At 38.6% G+C, this 19,968-nt stretch overlaps 1 protein-coding gene across 1 annotated transcript in view; it reads left to right on the top strand.

The window, feature by feature from the left end:
• Nucleotides 1-19,968, top strand: part of LOC121441863 (polypeptide N-acetylgalactosaminyltransferase 1) — a 75,838-nt gene that overhangs the window by 36,611 nt on the left and 19,259 nt on the right. The window contains exons 4-8 of the mRNA XM_041643187.1: nucleotides 1,093-1,267; nucleotides 8,129-8,295; nucleotides 13,360-13,567; nucleotides 16,942-17,112; nucleotides 18,757-18,874. Of these exons, the coding sequence (XP_041499121.1) occupies nucleotides 1,093-1,267; nucleotides 8,129-8,295; nucleotides 13,360-13,567; nucleotides 16,942-17,112; nucleotides 18,757-18,874 (839 nt within the window). The remainder of the gene's footprint in view (nucleotides 1-1,092; nucleotides 1,268-8,128; nucleotides 8,296-13,359; nucleotides 13,568-16,941; nucleotides 17,113-18,756; nucleotides 18,875-19,968) is intronic.

Raw genomic sequence — 19,968 nt, 5'->3', positions numbered from 1 at the left:
GCTCGTTTTTACTGATGAATAATAAAGTTCTATATCTTATGTTTATATTTAAATTTTATAGCTATATATTTAGATCTGTGAAAGTTAAAATTTTTTATAAAATATAAAATTTTATTTTATAAAAATAAGTTTATATATAGATTTAAATTTTGAGGTTAATTGTAATCCCTAAGTTCCTACGTTTTAATTATATTTCTAACAATGTTGTGGTTGGTTCTTTTAGCAGTTGTTCAGTTTAGTTTTTTTATTTAATATTGAGTGTTAATTTTCTACAAATTATGTTACCAAACAATAGAGGGAATCTCAAAATCAGAATTGTACTGAAGATCTAATGCTATGATGCAAAGTGGAACGTTAATGCTTTGTTAGGAGGTATCAAGTCTCCTGCTTGTCTATCTTATTATCTCGGGCAGTAGTTCTCAGCCTTCCTAATGCTGTGACGCTTAACACAGTTCCTCATGTTGCGGTGACGCCCAACTATAAAACTACTTTTGTTGCTGCTTCATAACTGTAATTTTGCTACTGTTGTGAATCATAATATCTTTGTTTTCCAATGATCTTAAATGACCACTGTAAAAAGGTCATTTGATGACCCGACCCCCAAAAGGGTTGTGACCCACAGGCTGAGCCTAGTGCCTAAAGTCTTGGCATTTGTTAGACTGAAAGAGGATCCTGTGTCATGATGAGGATTTTGGCTCATCTGCAGCAGTGCTATGCCTTCAAAGGATTTCAGACAAGTGTTAAGTCATCTAACAAGATTGGGACTTTGAATGAATAGGTGGTTGTGTCTAGAAGGGAATGGACTAGAAGAGAGACAGGGATAGTAAGGACTAGTTGGAGGTGTTCATGATGGTTTCAAAGAAAGAAAATTTTAAGTTGACCCTCTGCAAAACTATTTAGCATTCTAAAGCTGAGTGGTCTGTGTCATTTCCTCAAAGTGGGAAAACTGCACAGCACCTTGGAGGCGTGAACAGACTGGAGACTCCAGAAGAGGCTCTGCTTGTTGAGCACAGTTTTTAACTTGGATGTTGTTAACAAAAGCATGAGGTAATTGTTATGAAATTGGTATCAGTTAAGCATATTTCTTCTTAGTTCTAGAGCCAGTGCAGAAGCCTCATGAAGGTCCTGGAGAAATGGGGAAACCAGTCGTCATTCCTAAAGAGGATCAAGAAAAGATGAAAGAGATGTTTAAAATCAATCAGTTTAATTTAATGGCAAGTGAGATGATTGCACTCAACAGATCTTTACCAGATGTGAGGTTAGAGGGGTAAGTACTTAGTGTGGTCCTAATCATATTTCAATGCAAGGCTTGTCTACATTCCCAAGATATGCTTAGCGCTTACTTTTCTGTCAGTTACTGTTTAATTATACTTGAACTCTAAGTTCAGTGCTAATAAAGTAACATTTCAGTATGTTACTGTTCTACTGACTCAGGAACTAGGAAAATGATTACTTCTCTCAACAGATTAGTAGGGGAGTCTAAGCATTCATAAAAATAGTCATATGTTCAACCTTTTACAAAAAGATTTTAGGTGCATGAAACTTGAAGCAGGGAAGTTCCTAAGTCCTACACGTATAGCTTACTGAATTTTTATGTGTAAGTACGAAGCTGTGTAACATCATCCAAACAAGATATAACCCCTGAAAATTCTCTTTATTTTCCTTTCCAATTACTTCCACCTCCAGAGACAACTATTGTTTTACCCCTTGTAACCATAGAAGATATATCTTCTCCATTTTGGAAGAGAAGAAATTCTAGACCTCTGCTGCACAACAATGTGCCTGTAGACAGCAGTACCAAATTGCATGCATAAAAATTCTTTCAAAAGGAGCTGGAGAGATGTGGCTCACGAGTTAAGAGAGTGTACTGCTCTTCAGAGGACCCAAATTTGACTCCATGCACCTACAGTGAGCAGCTCACTGTTCTGGTGGAAATGTCACCTAAGATCCTGGCTCCCATATATCCAAAGAGTTTGGGATGATTAGGTGGAAGCCCTGCCTTCCTCTCTCTCTCTCCCCCGAGACCCTGCCCACTAAGAAAGCTGGCCAAATAGCAGCCTCTCCCCTCAGAAAGCCCACCAAGAGTTAGCCCCTCCCCAGGGCTTCTCAAGACCATGCCAACTGGCTATTTAAGACCTGGCCCATAGATCTGCTGTGTGTGTCTTCCTTCCTGTTCTTTTCATTGCCTTCCTGAGGGCCACCTGGAAGTGTTCTGCTTTACATTACCTTGTTTGTTAAATCTTGATTTATTAATTTGGTCTGATTTGGCTTATTGTATCAGTAGTGGAGGAATCCAGCAACCAGGGATCTAATATTTAACATCCACAACCACTTATAATTTCAACTTCAGGGCATCTCATTCCTTCTTCTGGCCTTTGAGAGCACCTGCGCGCGCGCACACACACACACACACTTCAAAATTACAAAAATAAATCTCACCGGGCGGTGGTGGCGCACGCCTTTAATCCCAGCACTCGGGAGGCAGAGGCAGGCCGATCTCTGTGAGTTCGAGGCCAGCCTGGACTACAAGAGCTAGTTCCAGGACAGGAACCAAAAGCTACAGAGAAACCCTGTCTCGAAAAACCAAAAAAAAAAAAACAAAAACAAAACTCAAAATAAAAATCTTTAAGAACGTAGATGTCATGTACATCTTATAAGTAGGTATTATAAGTATATTTAAAAATTTAGATTAAGACCTTTAATGCCTTTAATCCCAGCACTTTGTAGGTAGAGGCAGGCATATCTTTGGGTGCAAGGCCAGTCTGGTCTACATAGTGAATTCTGGGGATATGTACAAAGATCCCAAAACAAAATAAAACACAAAAAAATTTTAATCACATTGTTAGTTCCTACAAAAATATAACTGATACCAGAGAAAAGCAGAAACTGTAAAGTATAATTATTAAATCAATAAACTATTTAAGGCCTTTTACACAGACATACATAAATAATAACAAACTTCCATTCACACACAGCCTTGTCACTGCATATACATCTAAAGAAAGCAAAGCCAGTCCTTATTAGAAAAAGAAGGACCATACCAGTGTGCATCATGAAATCAGTGGTGGAAATTAGATAAAGGTGTAATAAACAAGGAGTTAGCATAATCTCACTGACAGCATAGATACGGACTTACAAATGAAAAGTGAAGTGAATCTAGCAATATGTAGATTGTATATGTTCAGTTTTATACCAAGTTGGTATATTCCACACAGGAAGCTAAAGTTGCTGAAATTTGCTATAGTAACAGAAAAAGGATATGTTGATATGGTTATTTCATGAAATACAAAGAAAATATTTGATAAAATTTGTTGCTGTCAAGATATGCCTTAGGAACTTTAAAAGAAATTTTCTTAATCTGATCTGTAGGGTAGCTAAACAGCACAGCACGAAAGTCCCTTAACGCAAGTACCCCGTGTTGAATAGAGATTCTGAAAGGTCAGAAGCATGCATAGTGCTCATCATTATTACTTCTGCTCCATGTTATACTGGATGTCTTGGCCAGGCGAGACAATAAGAATTTGAAAGATACTAAAAGATTTTATTTAAGCTAGGTGTGGTAAAAACTTGGAGGCTGAGGCAGGAGGATTGTGAGTTTGAGGAAAGCCTTGGGATATATAAGCCCTATCACAACCTTATTTTCACCTCCTACCCCCAATGGATTATAGATAGAACATTATAATCCATAAGTGTTTAGTAAGGTTGATGGTTTGTACGTCAGTATTTCTTTTGTTTTGTTTTTTGAGACAGAGTTTCTCTGTATAGCCCTGGCTGTCTTGGAACTCACTCTGTAGACCAGGCTGGCCTCAAACTCACATAGATCCGCCTGCCTCTGCCTTCCAAGTGCTGGGACTAAACCATGCCTAGCACAATATTTCTAAGGAAAAAGGTTTTTAGCATGTGTTAGTTCTTTTCAAGCTAGAAGATATTTTTAGAGTATCTTTTTAGAATTACTAGAACATACCAAGTGTACTATTGAGAGAAATTAAATGCCTAAATAAATGAAAAAATACTCTGTTCATAATCAGTATTATAAAGATTTTGATTTTCTCGTTTGATAATTTAGTGTAGTTCTAGTCATAACCATGCAGCAGGAAGCAAAGACAAAATGTTTATAGCAGTAAGTCTGTATTGGTTCCAAAAGTTAAAATGTGGGCTGGAGAGATGGCTCAGAGGTTAAGAGCATTGCCTGCTCTTCCAAAGGTCCTGAGTTCAATTCCCAGCAACCACATGGTGGCTCACAACCATCTGTAATAGGGTCTGGTGCCCTTTTCTGGCTTTCAAGCATACACATAGACAGAATGTTGTATACATAATAAATAAATAAATATTAAAAAAAAAACAAAAGTTAAAATGTCTGACCTTGTATTAGTAAAGTAGTAAAGCACCCTGGTGGTGCTTTCTTTTAACCACAGCACTTGGAAAGCAGAGGCAGAGAATTTCTGTTAAGGCCAGTGTCATCTACATAGTGAGTTCCAGGTCAGTCGGGTGAGGCCTTGTCTCAAACAACAACAATAATAAATAAAATAGAAGACTTTGTAGTAGTAGAAATGAACAAAAACTGCATGTCATTCTAAGGATGAATCTTGTCAACATAGTAAATGGAATATATTTATTTGTGTGAAAATCAAAACAGACCAAGCAAAAGTCCTTCAAAATGACACTAGTTTTTGCTTTAGGGACAAATGAGATGATAATAGCAACAGTAAGGATACGGCAATATTTCGTTCTCATTTAGTGATAGTTATACAGTTTGCTCTCTACTAAGTCATTCAGCTCACATTTTTTGGGTGTATTTTGTTTCTTTTGTTGTTGTTGTTCTGGGAATTGAGCCCAACAAATTTGTTTTGTGTGCTTTGTGTTTGCTATATTTTATAATACAATCAATTTGGGAATGAGTGGGATGTGCAACACTTTACAGCAGTAATCTACAATACGTTGTTGTAATGAGGTGAGAGGAGACAGAAAGAGAGGATAGTATAAAGTAGTATTTGTGTGTTAATGGAAATGACCCAGTTAAGAGGGGAACTTTTGAAAGGGTGTTAAAAGCAAAGGCTTTGGGCAGCTGTAGGTGAGAAAGTTGATAGACAAGATCATGCAAGCCCTCTAGAGGGAAAAGCATGATTTTGTAGCCCTGATACTTACAGAATTATGTGTGTATATTGGTACCGTTATGGAATCACTTTGGGTAGCTCTTATTTCTTCTGTGAAATTGGAAACAAAGGTGTGAGTGAGGAGGGCAAGCGTATTTTAAATCTGAGATGTGGGAGAGTTTGAAGGAGTGGTCTGGGAAGGTGTAATGTTGCTGGAGTGTGGGGAGAGCCCACATGAGGATTGTAGGTCATTTAAAACGAGACTCCCCAACCTGGCTGGGCTTTTATGAACCACATAGAACAACCCAAGCACAGATGTACAACTAAGGCAAAGTTGGATTGAGCTAACTTTTCATTAAATTTTCCTTACTCCAGCTTTTTGTTTAATTTTTTTTCATTTTGTTTCTTCCTTTCCTGTTTTGCTAATGGACACAGTTTGAGCTGATACAAATTTCAGTTTCCAGCTATTGTGTTGGAGCTGTACATTTTGTCTTTATGTATTTAGTGTAGCCTCTGAGTCAGCTTTAATGGTCAAGGTGTGGGTTTACTTTTACTGATTTGCATGTTTGTTCATACATGTACTATGGTTTTGATCTGAGCGTTCATATTTTACTTTATTTCTCAGAGCTGCTTCACCATTAACTGCAGTTTGGTCTACTGGACCAACTTGTTTATAACCTTGATAGTGACATAGTCCCAGTCTGGCTCTGCCGTTTACTACCTTGTGATTCCCAGAGTCTCTGTATCCCAGAATCCTTATCTGTAAAACAAGGAGGTAAACAAGGGTGATTGTGAGGATTTATCCACTGCTGTGATATTTCCCAGCACTTAGGATCCAGAGGGCCCTTCAGATCCAAAAGTGAGCTCTGTGTCCACTGGTGATTCTTGAGACTTCCAAAGAGGATTTACAGTGAAATGTCAAGTCACAAATACAGACTGTCATTGGTTCATCCTCACACTAGAGCTGAGCAGGATCTGCTGTCCAGAGCAGCTCCCTAAATGGAAAGATAGTGTCCCTAGCATGTGACTTGCTCACCACACTTTTAAATCCAAACCCCTTGCTTCTAGAGTATAACTTAACTGGTTTGGATCATCCTGTATCTGCTTGCCAGTTTCACTGTTTTATGAGGTGCCAGGATCAGTTTTCCGGAAAGACTGGAAGAAAGGATGGCATTGGCCCAGTGTTAAAAATAGTTAAGTAGAAGTAGAATCAGTGAATAATTTTTATAATATGTGATATTAATTAGGAAAGGAGCCCTAAAACAAATCCCAGGTTAGTTAGAGGCCAAATCCATCCTATGTAGTTCACTCTTAATGTTTAAGAAGTAATAATGGTACCCTTTGTTGAGTGCTAATGGTGTAGCAATTTGTGTAAACATCATACTTAAATAGTTGTCAAATCAGGCCTTGACTAAATGACCTGTCTCAGGTGTACTTAGGAATTCCTGGTCTCCATGGCTGTGCTGCTGCTGCTTGTAAGGTTAATCTCAGTTGATCCTACTCTGAGTACATACAGAAGAGTCTTGTAACAGTACCAAGCACTGCTTGCTACATAGCCAGGCTTCTTATGGTGAGTTCTTTGTTAGTGGTAAAAGCTAGTAATTGACCAAATTTAGGTTATAAACAATGCATGAAAAGTACATTGCATTTAGAGAGACATGGAGAAGAGTGTTGGAGTATATGTGATATATATTTTTACCTTGACCTCAGAAATCCTCTTTTCTGGCTTCTTTCATATACTACTACACTGTTTGGTATATGTGGATAATGAGGGGCGAGATTTGTCATAAATGTCTGATTTGATGTGTGTGTGGTTGTACCATTTACTAGCTGTTAGTTTGACCAAGCGTCTTCATTTCTCTAAGCGTAGTTTCCTCATCTGTAAAACTCCTCTAATTTCAGGACCTAATTCGAAGTTAATTAGCAGGACCTTTGCAGACCAGTGCCCTGAGAGTTAGGCTGACATTCCACTCTAACATTGTTTCAGCATTGAACAGAAAAGAACCTGAAGAAACTTTATCTCTTGCTTGTCTAAGGGACAACACAGGACTGGAGGGGAGCGATTGTTCTCTTATTTTCACTGTTCCTCTTCTTTACTACCACAGCTTTCAAGCAGTTTTGTGTAAGCAACACAGTAGTGCCACAGTGAGTAGACAAGAGAAAACCTTTCTTTGACCAGAGGCCCTCTGGTCCCCAGAACATGGGTAGAGTCACCACTGCTTTCCTCTCTGTGCTTCCCACCACTGCAACTAATAGTGCAGACTCAGAAGTACTGATGTCCATTGCTGTTGACTAGAAATGTATGTCCATAGGATATGCAGCAATAAAATAAACTTGAAAGCTGGCTCAGCAGTTGGGAGCTCTGGCTGCTTTTCCAGAGGACCTGGCTTTCATTCCTAGCACTCACATGACTGCTCACAAACCATTGGCAACGTGCGTTTCAGGTGATCCTGTGGCCTCTGTGGGTACTAGGTGTACACGTGGCGCACAGATATGCACACAGGCAAAACACCCATACACATAAAATAAAACTAAAGCCAGTTGGTTCTTGAAGTACGGTTTGAGATTAATAATATAGCCTTAGTTCGTTCTCCATTAAAAGTAATTAACTCAGCTAGGTGTGGTACATGCTTTTAAATCCCAGTACTTGGGAAGCAGAGGCAGGCAGATCTCTGTGAATTCCAGGCAGGTCATAGCTACATCATGAGTGCCAGTCTCATAACAACAACAACAACAACAACAACAACAACAATAATAATAATAATAATAATAAATAAAGTAAATCAACCCCCCAAATCTAATTGGGAGAGCTTATTTTAAGAACATAGGCAATATCTTTAAAATAATTTTTTTAGCTCTCTTACTTTATATAAGTATTATTATACATGCGACATTAGTCAAAACTTAAATGGAAACCAACTAAGAGTCTCACCATTAGCACAAACTTTTTATTGTTCTGTCAGCTTATGTAGTATAGATTCATTTACTGTAGTGTCTTCAAGTCACTTTTATAAAGGCCTTTGCTTTGTCTCTAGGTGTAAAACAAAGGTGTATCCAGATAACCTTCCTACAACAAGCGTGGTGATTGTTTTCCACAATGAGGCATGGAGCACACTTCTTCGAACAGTCCATAGTGTCATTAATCGTTCACCAAGACACATGATAGAAGAGATTGTTCTTGTAGACGATGCCAGTGAAAGAGGTAAAGTTTACATTTTAATCCAGTGACATTGGACCTTTGATCACTAACAGTCTGCAAACCTTTGCTTTCATTTTAAATTAATAGTTATATGTAAACTTCCAATTTATCTAAAAATCCTTAGCATTTAAACTCATTCATATAGTGAAAGGTATTCCATTGTAAAACTTAAAGAGTATTACTTTAGTGTTTAATTGTGCTGCATCTTAATCTTATTAGAAAAGAAATGATGCTTTAAGATGTAAAGTTGATGTAGAATAGGAAGAAGCCCACACCTTATTAGAATTTTCCTCTGTGGAAAGCTGCAGATCGCAAATGGAGAAATTTAGTTCTGAGTGGCAAGAAGAACCTTTGCAGAAAATGCGGTCCAGACTGGAATTCTCTGAATTCTTCCTGTTTCCTTACTTTCTAAGTTTTAGGAATGATCTGTAATTAGGTGCAGAACGTGATTAAGCACAATTAAAGTGTGGTGTGTAGTCTGACTCTTTTCTCACAAATCTGTCACGTCTCTTGCTCAGATACCCTTCTGAGAATGTCAGGGTTTTTCCACAGATAGAGAATATCCTCATCTGTCTCATGAAGCACGCAAGAAAAGGTACCCTGTTTATTCTGAGCCCTTCTTGGAGATTTCATACTGCAGAATGCTATAGAAAAGGCGGCACTAAGTGAAGTCAGAAATCCAGTGTTTCCCAGTGCTTTGTTTTTCAGCACAGTCCATCTGTGCCGCAGCACTAACTAGTATCATGTGCCGCCAGAATTCCTGTTTACATGGGAGAGATTTGGAGAGAGCTCCAGGAAATAGGTTTTTACTTTTCTTCATTCCTTTCTTGTATCTGTATGTGGACTTGTGCACATGGGTATAGGTGTCCATGCCGGTCTGAAGAGAGCATGAAGATCCTCTGGAGCTGGAGTTACAGGTGCTTCCGAGTCTCCCAGTGTGGGGTTTAGAAACTAAACTTGGATCCTGTGGAGGAACAGCGAGTGCTCGCAAGCCCTGAACCATCTCTTGAGCCTCCATACCTTTCTTAATGAACTTTAAGCCTCATAGCCCATCATTTTCACCTCTTTGAATGCAACCAGCTTTTTTACCTGTTCTTTCATTGCATCTGCTGAGATGATTACAGTCAAATGTTACTGTATAATAATTTGTATCCCAGAAGACATTTATATATGTAATATATAATATAATTAACATTAAAGTGAAGAAGAGCTATTATTAACTAAGTAGACCACACTTAAAGAATAGCTGTTGACAGGCCAGGTCAGATGGCTCAGGAAGGAGGTACAGGTGCTTGAGTTCAGTCCCAGGAACCAACAATAGAAGAGGACTGACTCTCAGAAGTTGTACCTTGACCTCACATGGCTACTGTGGTGTCTGTACGCATGCACTCACATCCACATAACATATACACATAACAATACGAAAGAAAATGATAAAATAAAGGGTTTCAGAAACATCTTAGAGAAAAAGAGTAAGGGCTGACAATAGAGATAAATCATATGTTGGTAATTTTCAGTTAGAAGCTAATTCTTTTTTTTTTCTTTTTTTTTTTTTAAAGACTAGTCAAGTGCAGTAGTGAGAAGGGGGAAAGTGTAGAACAGGAGTTCAGTCTGTAACTGACCGTGAACAATCAATTGAGATAACTCACTACCTTCGGACCAGCCAGAAGCCAATTCTTTTAGAAAATTAATTTTAGAACTATTAAAAATAATAAGCCCTGCTTAATGATATTTTAGTTCTGAGAAATGCATCATCAGATAATTTTTGTCATTGTAGAAATCACAGTATATTTAACACAAAATGACTGTGATGTCACTTATGGTTTACTGCCATATATGCTCTCTATCATGGGCTGAAACAGTGACTCATGCATGTTATTTATTTATAAAGAGTTTTTTCCTCCTCAGGCAAAATAATTTTATCCCCCCCCCCCCAGTAGCCTGTGTGCAATCACATTAGTAAGAGGCAAGGAATTTACATCCAGTAAATTGAACAATGACTCAATAGTGGCTTTTTTTTTTTATTTATTGTGTGTAAGTATTGCTGTGTGTGAAAGAGAGACAGAGAGACATTGCCCTACACACCAAGGTATACAGGTAGATGTCAGAGAACAACTTTTTGGAGTCTGTTCTTTCCTTCTGTCACATGGGTCTGTAGACGGAAGTCTCTGTCCCATCTGTCTTGCAGCTGTCAGTTCCAAAGAAACACACAGAGGCTTATATTAATTATAAACTATTTGGTATATTGCTCAAGCTTATTACTAACTAGCTCTTACAACTTAAATTCACCTATAATTCTTATCTATGTTTAGCCTTGTGGCATCTTTTCTCAGTAAGGCAGTCTCATCTTGCTTTCTCTGCATCTGCCTTGTGACTGCATCCCTGCTTTTCCTCTTTTCAGAATTCTAGTATGGTTGGGTCACCCCACCTGTACTTCCTGCCTGGCTGATGACCGACGTCAGCATTTTATTAAGCTAATATGAGTGACAAATCTTTACAGTGTACAAGAACATAATCCCACAGCATGGGTCCCAGGACTCAAACTCAGGTTGTCAGACAAGTACACTTTAGCCAACTGAGCCCCCTCACCAGTCTTATTGTAACTTAGTTTTTCCCTCATTGTACGGGATGGAAATGTGTGTATTTCTGTTGAATCTTAGAGCACTCACTAAATAGTAAGAGCTATAGCACCATAATAAATTTTGTGAGTGCTTAGAATATTGCTACTGGGGACACAAAATATAAACTAAATCTATCTTTCCTCAAATACCTTCGAAGTCAGAAATTATAAACAATTAAAGCGAATCTACAAATGCACAAGAAAGATTTCAGCAGTACCAGCAAGTGGCAAATCTCTGACAACTTCATGCTGTGTGGTGGAGTGATGGTTGTGGATATTTATAGGACGGCAGTCAGCAGGGTATTTAAGGAGGAAGGCTTCTAGTCACCACTACCTCCTCAGGACTTGATGCTTAAAACTATATGAACTGAAAACACAAATTTCCTAGTGTCCATTGTATGAAAGTTACAAAGATGTCAGAAGTGCCAAGGAAATTTGTTGCAGTGCTACAGAATCACATATTAAATTTTTTTTGTTACCAATGAAAGGGTGTATTAATTAATCTCAACTCTCAGGAGGCAGAGGCATGTAGACCTCTGTGTGTTCAAGGCCTCCCTAGTCTACAAAGCAAGTTCCAGAACAGCCAAATTAAACTTTGATTAGTTTAAGCTAATAGAGCATATCTTGTACCCCACCACAGATGATTCTGTTCAGCTCTAGACACATAGACTAATGCTGATCCATATTTGTATAGATTAAGTGCTCCACACTCCTATATTCTCTCTAGAGGCCCTTCTGTTGGATTCTGTTTGCTTGTTGTATTGGTGTTTTTGAGACAGGATCTTGCTACAAAGCCTAGGCCAGTCTGACCTCAAACTTGAGACCCTCATTCCTCTGTTCCATCCCCCTAGTACTGGGATTACAGGTATCCCCAATGTGCTTAGCCAGTCAGTATTCATATAGTGCTCTGTCCAGCGTAAAATGATGGATTTGATGTTAGGCAAGCCTGGGCTATAACAAACTGTCACATTGATCAAATTCATGTAATATTCTGAGAGTGTAGATATTCATTGCTAAAGTCTGCGTGATAGCACAACCTTGTGGGCCACTGTGAAGATAAACACATTTAAGTTGCAGAGTTTTCACAAACCCACTCACTGCTAGTATAAAAATGTTTTTCTCAGATTGCATTGTCCAAACCTTTTTCCTTAGAATCTGGTTATATTCTTCTCACCTTTTGATTTAGTTCATAAAATCATAGTATTATTTTGAAATACTATTTCTAGCACAAATATTAGGAAATGAGTTAACAGAAAAAGAGATTAGGAATCAGATATAGCCCTGTCTTTTTGAAGGGTTTGGGTTTTTGATGACATTACTTATGCTTCAATCTGATTCTGCCAAATAGAATCACTTTCTTCCCATTTGTCCTCCCACTTTCTTTCCATTTGTCCTCTCACCCCAGCTTACAGGAAGCTCTTGGAGCCTTGTTTTCAGTATTTAAGTAGCCTCTTAATCTTTCATCATCAATTGCTGAAGTCTTAGAAATTCTAAGATTCTGTAAATCAATATTCCCTTCCCTAGATAGATTATACACATCTTTCACTGCTACTGGTTAGAAAGACACGGTCCCATCACTGTCACTTGTCTGACATGGATCTCTCAGTTCCTATCTCTTAGGAGTTTTTCACTTTCTTATTCTTGCTGAGTGTGTAGTCAGAGACTGTGTGATCAATAAGATACTTTGTTTCTGCCTTGGAAGAAATCTCACAGTTTATAAAACTATAATAGCGGTTACAAACTGTTTCTTCTCTCTGTTGTGATCTAGATTTAATATTCTTTTGTTTGTTTTGTTTTATTTTTGGAGACAGGGTTTCTCTGTGCCACCTTGGCAGTCCTTGAACTATCTGTAGACCAGGATGGTCTTGAACTCAAATCTGCCTACCTCTGTCTCACTAGTGCCAGGATTAAAGGCATGTGCAACAACTCCCTGGCCCAAATTTAATATTCTTAAAATGCTTTTTCTGTTTTGTGTATGTTGGGTGTGTTAGTGTTTTGTTTTTTGAGACAGGATCTCAAAACTCCCTGTGTAGCCAACACTGACCTCAAACTCAAAATCCTCCTGCTTCTGCCTTCCAGGGTTAGGATTACAAGTGAGCGCTATCACACTTGGCTGGGCTACTTTGCTTCTGTTACAGATTCTTCAGCATGATTAGGAAGAGAATTGGAAGCCTGATAAAAATGCGTGGTGACATGCCTGCCCTAGGCGATACTTAAGCCATAGGTTTGTCTTTGTGTTCTTATGGCAAGATACAGGCAGCTAGTCATACCAACATGAAAATAGAAGGTTTCCTTCAGGGAATGGCATTGATGGGGCAAGGAACCCCACTAGGAGGACTCTGTCAGTATGTATATGTTGAAGGAATGCCACAAAATCAAAATTGCTTTAAATTTGGGTAATGCCAATTCATGCCTTTTTTTATTTCATTCTTTTGTTATATTTTCAGACTTTTTGAAAAGACCTCTAGAGAGTTATGTGAAAAAACTCAAGGTGCCAGTTCATGTAATTCGAATGGAACAACGTTCTGGATTGATCAGAGCTAGATTAAAAGGAGCTGCTGTGTCCAAAGGCCAAGTGATCACCTTCTTAGATGCACACTGTGAGTGTACGGCAGGGTGGCTGGAGCCTCTCTTAGCCAGGATCAAACATGACAGGTAATTTTTTGGAATTTGTGAATTTGTTCTTAGTTATTTTTATCTTAAATTGTGTGGAACATTGTAGATTCTGTTTTAAGTAAATACAAAAGTACCATTCCCTCAAGTAGCCTTTAAAATGGCTTCAAGAGTGCTCCAAACAAAATACAAACAAGACCACAGTCTTAAACTCTGTCCTAATGGAGATGAATGAGACAACATATTGTAGAATTGTTAATTACTCTGTGTTCTAGGTTGACAAAATAGGACCAGAATAGGCAGACAGTAATGAACTCATGGGAAGTTTACTTGTCCCTGCTTTCAAAGACTGCCACAGGACAGGCAGACTATCTCATCTTTGTTGATGCCTTCATAGGGACTATAGCTCTCATTTTGTAGCGTAAGGCTGAAGAGAGGCACCTTGTATCCTGGAATCGTCCTGTTATCCTCTTGATACAGAATAAGCATTACTACGGGGTGTCTATGGTTTTGTCTTTCATGTCATAGACTTTACAAAGAATTGTCTGACTTTCTCTTGGTTCTAAAGAGTCAGGACAGATGTAACTTCAGTCTGTTTGACCTTTCTAGTTGAATTTCTGCTTGCCCTGGCAATTTGATCTTAAAACTCTCCACATCAACTTGAAGGCTTAGATTGTATACAGTAGACTTTCACTAGTCCAGTGGAGAATGGAAGGGTTAAGGTCACTTATTCTCTGTTAGAAAATGGTGTCACTACAGCTATCTGTTCTCAGAGACAAAACAAACCAGCATTGAACCAAAGGACACCCAACAGTTTAAGGAAGAGATTATTGCCCTGAAGAATCAAAACAATAGAATATCTCTCTAAATATTTTTCTATAAGTAAAAGGTGACTGGTTTAGGAGATACTTGATTGCATAAAGAAAAACCCATAAACTTTAGAAACACGATTCTGAACCCATACAGAGAAGATTGTGTGTGTGTGTGTGTGTGTGAGAGAGAGAGAGAGAGAGAGAGAGAGAGAGAGAGAGAGAGAGACAGAGAGAGAGAGAGAGAGAGAGACAGAGAAGTATAGGAGAGAATTGACTAAAACAACAACCAAAATACCTTAGTTTGGGCTATATGGTGGATTATATATATCTCCTGAATAATGTCCAATAGATAATGTTAAAGTGATGAATAAATACAAAAGCAGATTTTTTTTGTTTGTTTTTTTGTTTTTCGAGAGAGGGTTTCTCTGTGGCTTTGGAGCCTGTCCTGGAACTAGATCTGTAGATCAGGCTGGTCTCGAACTCACAGAGATCAGCCTGCCTCTGCCTCCCAAGTGCTGGGATTAAAGGCGTACGCCACCATCGCTTGGCAAATGCAGATTTTTTAAATTAATTAATTTTATTTTATTTTTCACTTTTCGTTTTTTTGAGACAGGGTTTCTCTGTAGCTTTGGAGCCTGTGCTGGTACTAGCTCCTGTAGACCAGGCTGGCCTCAAACTCACAGAGATCTACCTGCCTCTGGAGTGCTGGGATTAAAGGTGTGTGCCACCACTGCCTGGCTTCAAAAACAGATTTTAAAAAAATTCACTATTGAGTTGACACAAAAGAAAGAAAGAAAGAAAGAAAGAAAGAAAGAAAGAAAGAAAGAAAGACAGACAATCACAAAGTGAGAGCAAAAAAGCTGTCCACTCAGTGAGGCCAGCTGGTATTTGTGGTGTCTGTGCTGAATTCTGGGATACTGTCCCTTGATAAATGTACGAGTTGAGAGTGACAGGAGCAAAGCTGGGACGCTGAAACTTCCGCTCAGTGAGAATGAGAAGTGGATCACACACAGCAGAGTCCTGTGTGTAAGAGGGGGTGTGCTCCCACCAAAATGTTTGAGGGGAACATAGAAAAAGTAACAAATTAACTGTTTATTTTTATGAAGCTAGAGTAATTTTAATTAAAAAAAAAAACTAGTAAAGACCTATGATTTAAATTTTTAAAAAGTGTGTGTGTCTGCGCGTGTGTGTTTAAGGTCAAAGGACAACTTGCAGGGGTTGATTTTTCTCTGTCTCCACATGAGTCCTGGTTGTTAGGCTAGGAAGTAGGCACCTTTAGATACTGAGCCAACTTGCTGGCCCCAGGGTGGGGAGCGGAGGAGACAGAGAAAAAAAGCCACGTACTCACGTAGAGGTCAAGGGACAACTTTGACCTCTAGAAAAACAAGGTGTTTCTTCTACGGTGATGATCAGAGGAACTGAACTCAGGTGATTAAGTTCAAGGTCCTTTACCCTCTAAACCATCTCATCTCACCAATCCATGGGAAAGACTTCTTTTCATCTTCTTTTTTTTTTTTCTTTTTTCTTTTTTGGTTTTTTGAGACAGGGTTTCTCTGTAGCTTTGGAGCCTGTCCTGGCACTCACTCTGTAGACCAGGCTGGTCTCAAACTCACAGAGATCCACCTGCCTCTGCCTCCTGAGTGCTGGGATTAAAGGCGTGCATCACCACTGCCTTCTTTAAATACCAATAGAATGGATATGATATCACATCCTATAAACTATATCTGTGAACGACCATATTTGGGACACTTTCCTTCAAAAGAGCTGTTGTCGTTTGGGTGTTTTGGGGGGGGGGGGTGTTTTTCCTTTAAGCCAACTGGAAAATACCTGAATATGTGATCAGTCTATATGAAGAAATACAAACCCAAAAGAAAAGAATTCCCTTCTAGTAACTAAAAAATTTCAATTCCAATTTCAGTTGGTCATGGCGATACACATTTTTGGTCCTAGCACTTGGAAGCAGAGGCAGGAGGTTCTCTGAGTTTGAGGCCAGCCTGGTCTACATAGTGAGTTCCTGGACAGCCCGGACTGCAGAGAGAGGCCTTGACTCAAAAACCAAAACCCAATCGAGCAAGCACAATTTGTGTGTGTGTGTACGTGTGTGTGTGTGTAAATTCAAAAAGTCCTGAGCTATTATTTATTTATTTATTATAATTTAATTAATTAAAGTGTAAGAAATCAGCTTCAAAGTTGATAGCATTACAGTGAGGAATATGTATATATCAGGACTAGAAAACAGTAATGAATGCTGACTTAAGTAACATCTGTGCTAGACATTTTCCCTGAAGATTACATACATAAAAATACTCAATTTCTCACTAGCAAAAACTGAAGAACAGAAGTGACAGAGTTGTTTATAAAGGAAAATTTTGTCTAAAAGTGATTAAATGTATAGTCATTAGTATAATATTTTCCATGTGGCAAATAGGAAAAAAAATTGTGTAAAAGAAGAAATGCAAAAGGACAACGTTCTCAGCCAGCAAATGAATATGATACTGGTTTGGTATAGGTTGTAGCAGGAAAAATATTTTGCAATTGTTTTGTTGTATGGTCGTTATAGTTAGGAACATTTGAAAGATTTAAAATCTCCTTTTATGACATCAGGAGAACAGTGGTATGTCCTATCATTGATGTGATCAGCGATGATACTTTTGAGTACATGGCAGGCTCTGACATGACCTATGGTGGATTCAACTGGAAGCTCAATTTTCGTTGGTATCCTGTCCCCCAAAGAGAAATGGACAGAAGGAAAGGTGACCGGACTCTCCCTGTCAGGTGATTTGTCAGACGTTTCCTTTGTAGTGTGCAGAGAGTTGTGACATTTCATCGGTTGGGTTAAAGTGTACTTTGAGAAACACCTAGCAATCGTATACCTTGTATGTAGTCAAGAACTGTGTTTTACATATATCTATTTTTAAAGGGGATTTTTCTCCTCCAGTTAATAAAGTTAGATTTTCTTTCATTCTGTGAACTCCAGTCTACAAGAAAAATGATGTCATACCTATGTTCCTTCTTTCCTGTATGAAAACATTACAAATTTCTAAGTTCAGGCTGCTTAAGTCAAGCTGCTCCTCAGTTACCATGGCATTATGTTAAAGTGCCATCTCAGAATTGCGGCTCTCATTGTACCATGTCTGGGTGGTAGTTACTGACAGTAAGGTTAGAAAAGCTTGTTTCACACAATTTTTTAAAATAACTAGAATTAGCAGTGTATAAAGGGATTTTCATTTATGTGTATTTTTCTTTTTACTGTACTTGATCATGGGTGACAGGAAGGCATAAGAATCATCTGGTAAGGGCATGGAACAGACTTTGAGCTCCTAACCATCCTAGTATTTATCGCAGTTGTATCTGCCTCCACTTCTGTAGCTCTTAACTCCATTTTCTCCTATTTTAAGCATCTCTGGTCTATTTTCCCATGAATTCAAATCCAATTCTGGAGAAGTTGAAGAGATTTTTTTTTTTCACTTAATACATTCTTTTCCAGAGCCAGTTTGAGATCTGTACCCATTCAAAGAGGCTCTCGGTTCAGTTCAGTGTTAAATCAAGAGCTCTTAGATATTTGAGAACTTTGGGAATTACAGCTTTCACTGGACAGACAACGCTGCTGTCCTAGAGAATCCTGGAAGAGCACATGTCAGTGACTTCTGAACTTAGGAACCTTATGGGATATTGGATCCAAGAACTTAATTATTTTCTCTTGGTGGATTGAGTTTTTTTACCCCTTCATACTGACCCTTCATGGAAATTAGTGATTAACTGGAACCCCTGCTACCTGTCCCTTTCAATCCTCCCTCATGATCATTTCTCTGCTTTTTTACATGCTTCTCTTCCACCCCGCCCTGTGCATGCCTGGACTTGGCTTCTGCAGAAAACCTACCACAGGCGGTTAGGGTCCCTTTAGAAGAAGTGTGTTCTCTGTACTGCATCACCTCCTTTATGCTTTCTCTAGACCTAGGAAAGGCTGTCTTTGTTTTCATCCTGTCTTAACTTTAATCTTTCAACCTGCCATTTCTGCAGTATTTGCCACCCTTTAGAACTTGGCATTTTAACCCTAACCTGAGTCTAGTTGAATAAAATTATCAACTACCTTTATAGTTGCTAGGACTTTGGAATCAAATACCTGGTCAAATGGAGAAGGTTATGAGAAACATTCAATTTAAGGAGTCTGAGCTAGAAAGTCGGTCGGCACCAAGGATCAGGAAGAGGAAATATTTAGGATTAAACAGAGCGTGAGCAGGGTGCAGATCGTGTCTGCCACAGCAGTCCCCGAGGGTGTAAGCATTCTGAAGAGGGTAAGAGTAAGCATTATTCTGTAGTTATAAACAGCTGTAGAACTATAGTACTTCTAAAAACAAACACTGATTATCAACTTTAAATTACTAAAATTAATGGCATAGTATTATGATTGAATTTCAGAACACCTACAATGGCCGGAGGCCTTTTTTCAATAGACAGAGATTACTTTCAGGAAATTGGAACATATGATGCTGGAATGGATATTTGGGGAGGAGAAAACCTAGAAATTTCCTTTAGGGTAAGTTCCCTTTGACAAAAAATATAAAATCTTTTACTTAACCACAAATATGTGTTCATTATTCTTGTTGTCTATATAAGAAATAAAATTTAGTGAGTCTAATCTGACTCCAGAACCTTCAGCCTATGATGGCACTATGGATGATTTATTAAAAACTATTTCAACAAATTATAACATGGTTAGCTTTACTAGCCTAACTGTTAAATTTCTGTTCTTTTAAGAAAGTAATTCAAACTTCAGCAACTAAATAGAAACAATTTGTAATTTAAATGGGCTGCTTTGGTACCTAACTGTAAAACATAATTTCACATTATGTTATTTCCTTCTTACCTAATTGAAATTGTTCTCTTATTAAATGTGGTTACCTTATTAGTTTTATGTTTTTCAGTAAAAGGTGACAGCAGTTAGGGAGATGACTCAGTCAGTAAGGTGTTTGCCACATATGCATGGAGGTCTGAGTTTGATTCCTAGCTACTACCGAAAAAAAAGCTAGGCATGGATCTGCTGAGATGACTCAGTGAATAAAGACGCTTCCTTCAGTCTGAGTCAATCTCCAGGACCAACATGGTAGAAGGAGAGAACTGACTCCTACAAGTTGTCCTCTGACATATGTACCACATCAATTAAATGCTTAAGTTTTATGTTTTTTGGGTTTTTTTTTTTTGGTTTTTCGAGACAGGGTTTCTCTGTAGCTTTGGAGCCTGTCCTGGAGTTAGCTCTTGTAGACCAGGCTGGCCTCGAACTCACGGAGATCTGCCTGCCTCTGCCTCCCAATGGATTAAAAACGTGCGCCAATGTTTTTATTTTTTAGGGCAGGGCATAACAGTGCATACTGTAATCCTAGTACTGGGGACAGAGAGACTGTAGAATCCATAGCTACATCAGTGAGCTCTGGTTTCAGTGAGAAGCCCTGTCTCAAAATAAGGAAAGTGATTTAGATAAATAACTGATGTTACCCTCTGGCCACCACACACACAACCACACATATACATCACAAAAAGGAAGAAAAAGACAAAGCGGTTCTGAAATGACTCTTCATCGGCCTAGTTGACCTTTCATTGTGTGTCCACTAAATCAGCATGTTAGGTGGTAAC

Source organism: Microtus oregoni, unplaced genomic scaffold (assembly GCF_018167655.1).
Source record: "Microtus oregoni isolate MIOR12 unplaced genomic scaffold, Mior012 000082F_ref0000272, whole genome shotgun sequence".
Classification (NCBI taxonomy): Eukaryota; Metazoa; Chordata; class Mammalia; order Rodentia; family Cricetidae; genus Microtus; species Microtus oregoni.
Note: the sequence above shows the minus strand (reverse complement) of the source record. Positions and strands in the feature narration are given on the sequence as shown.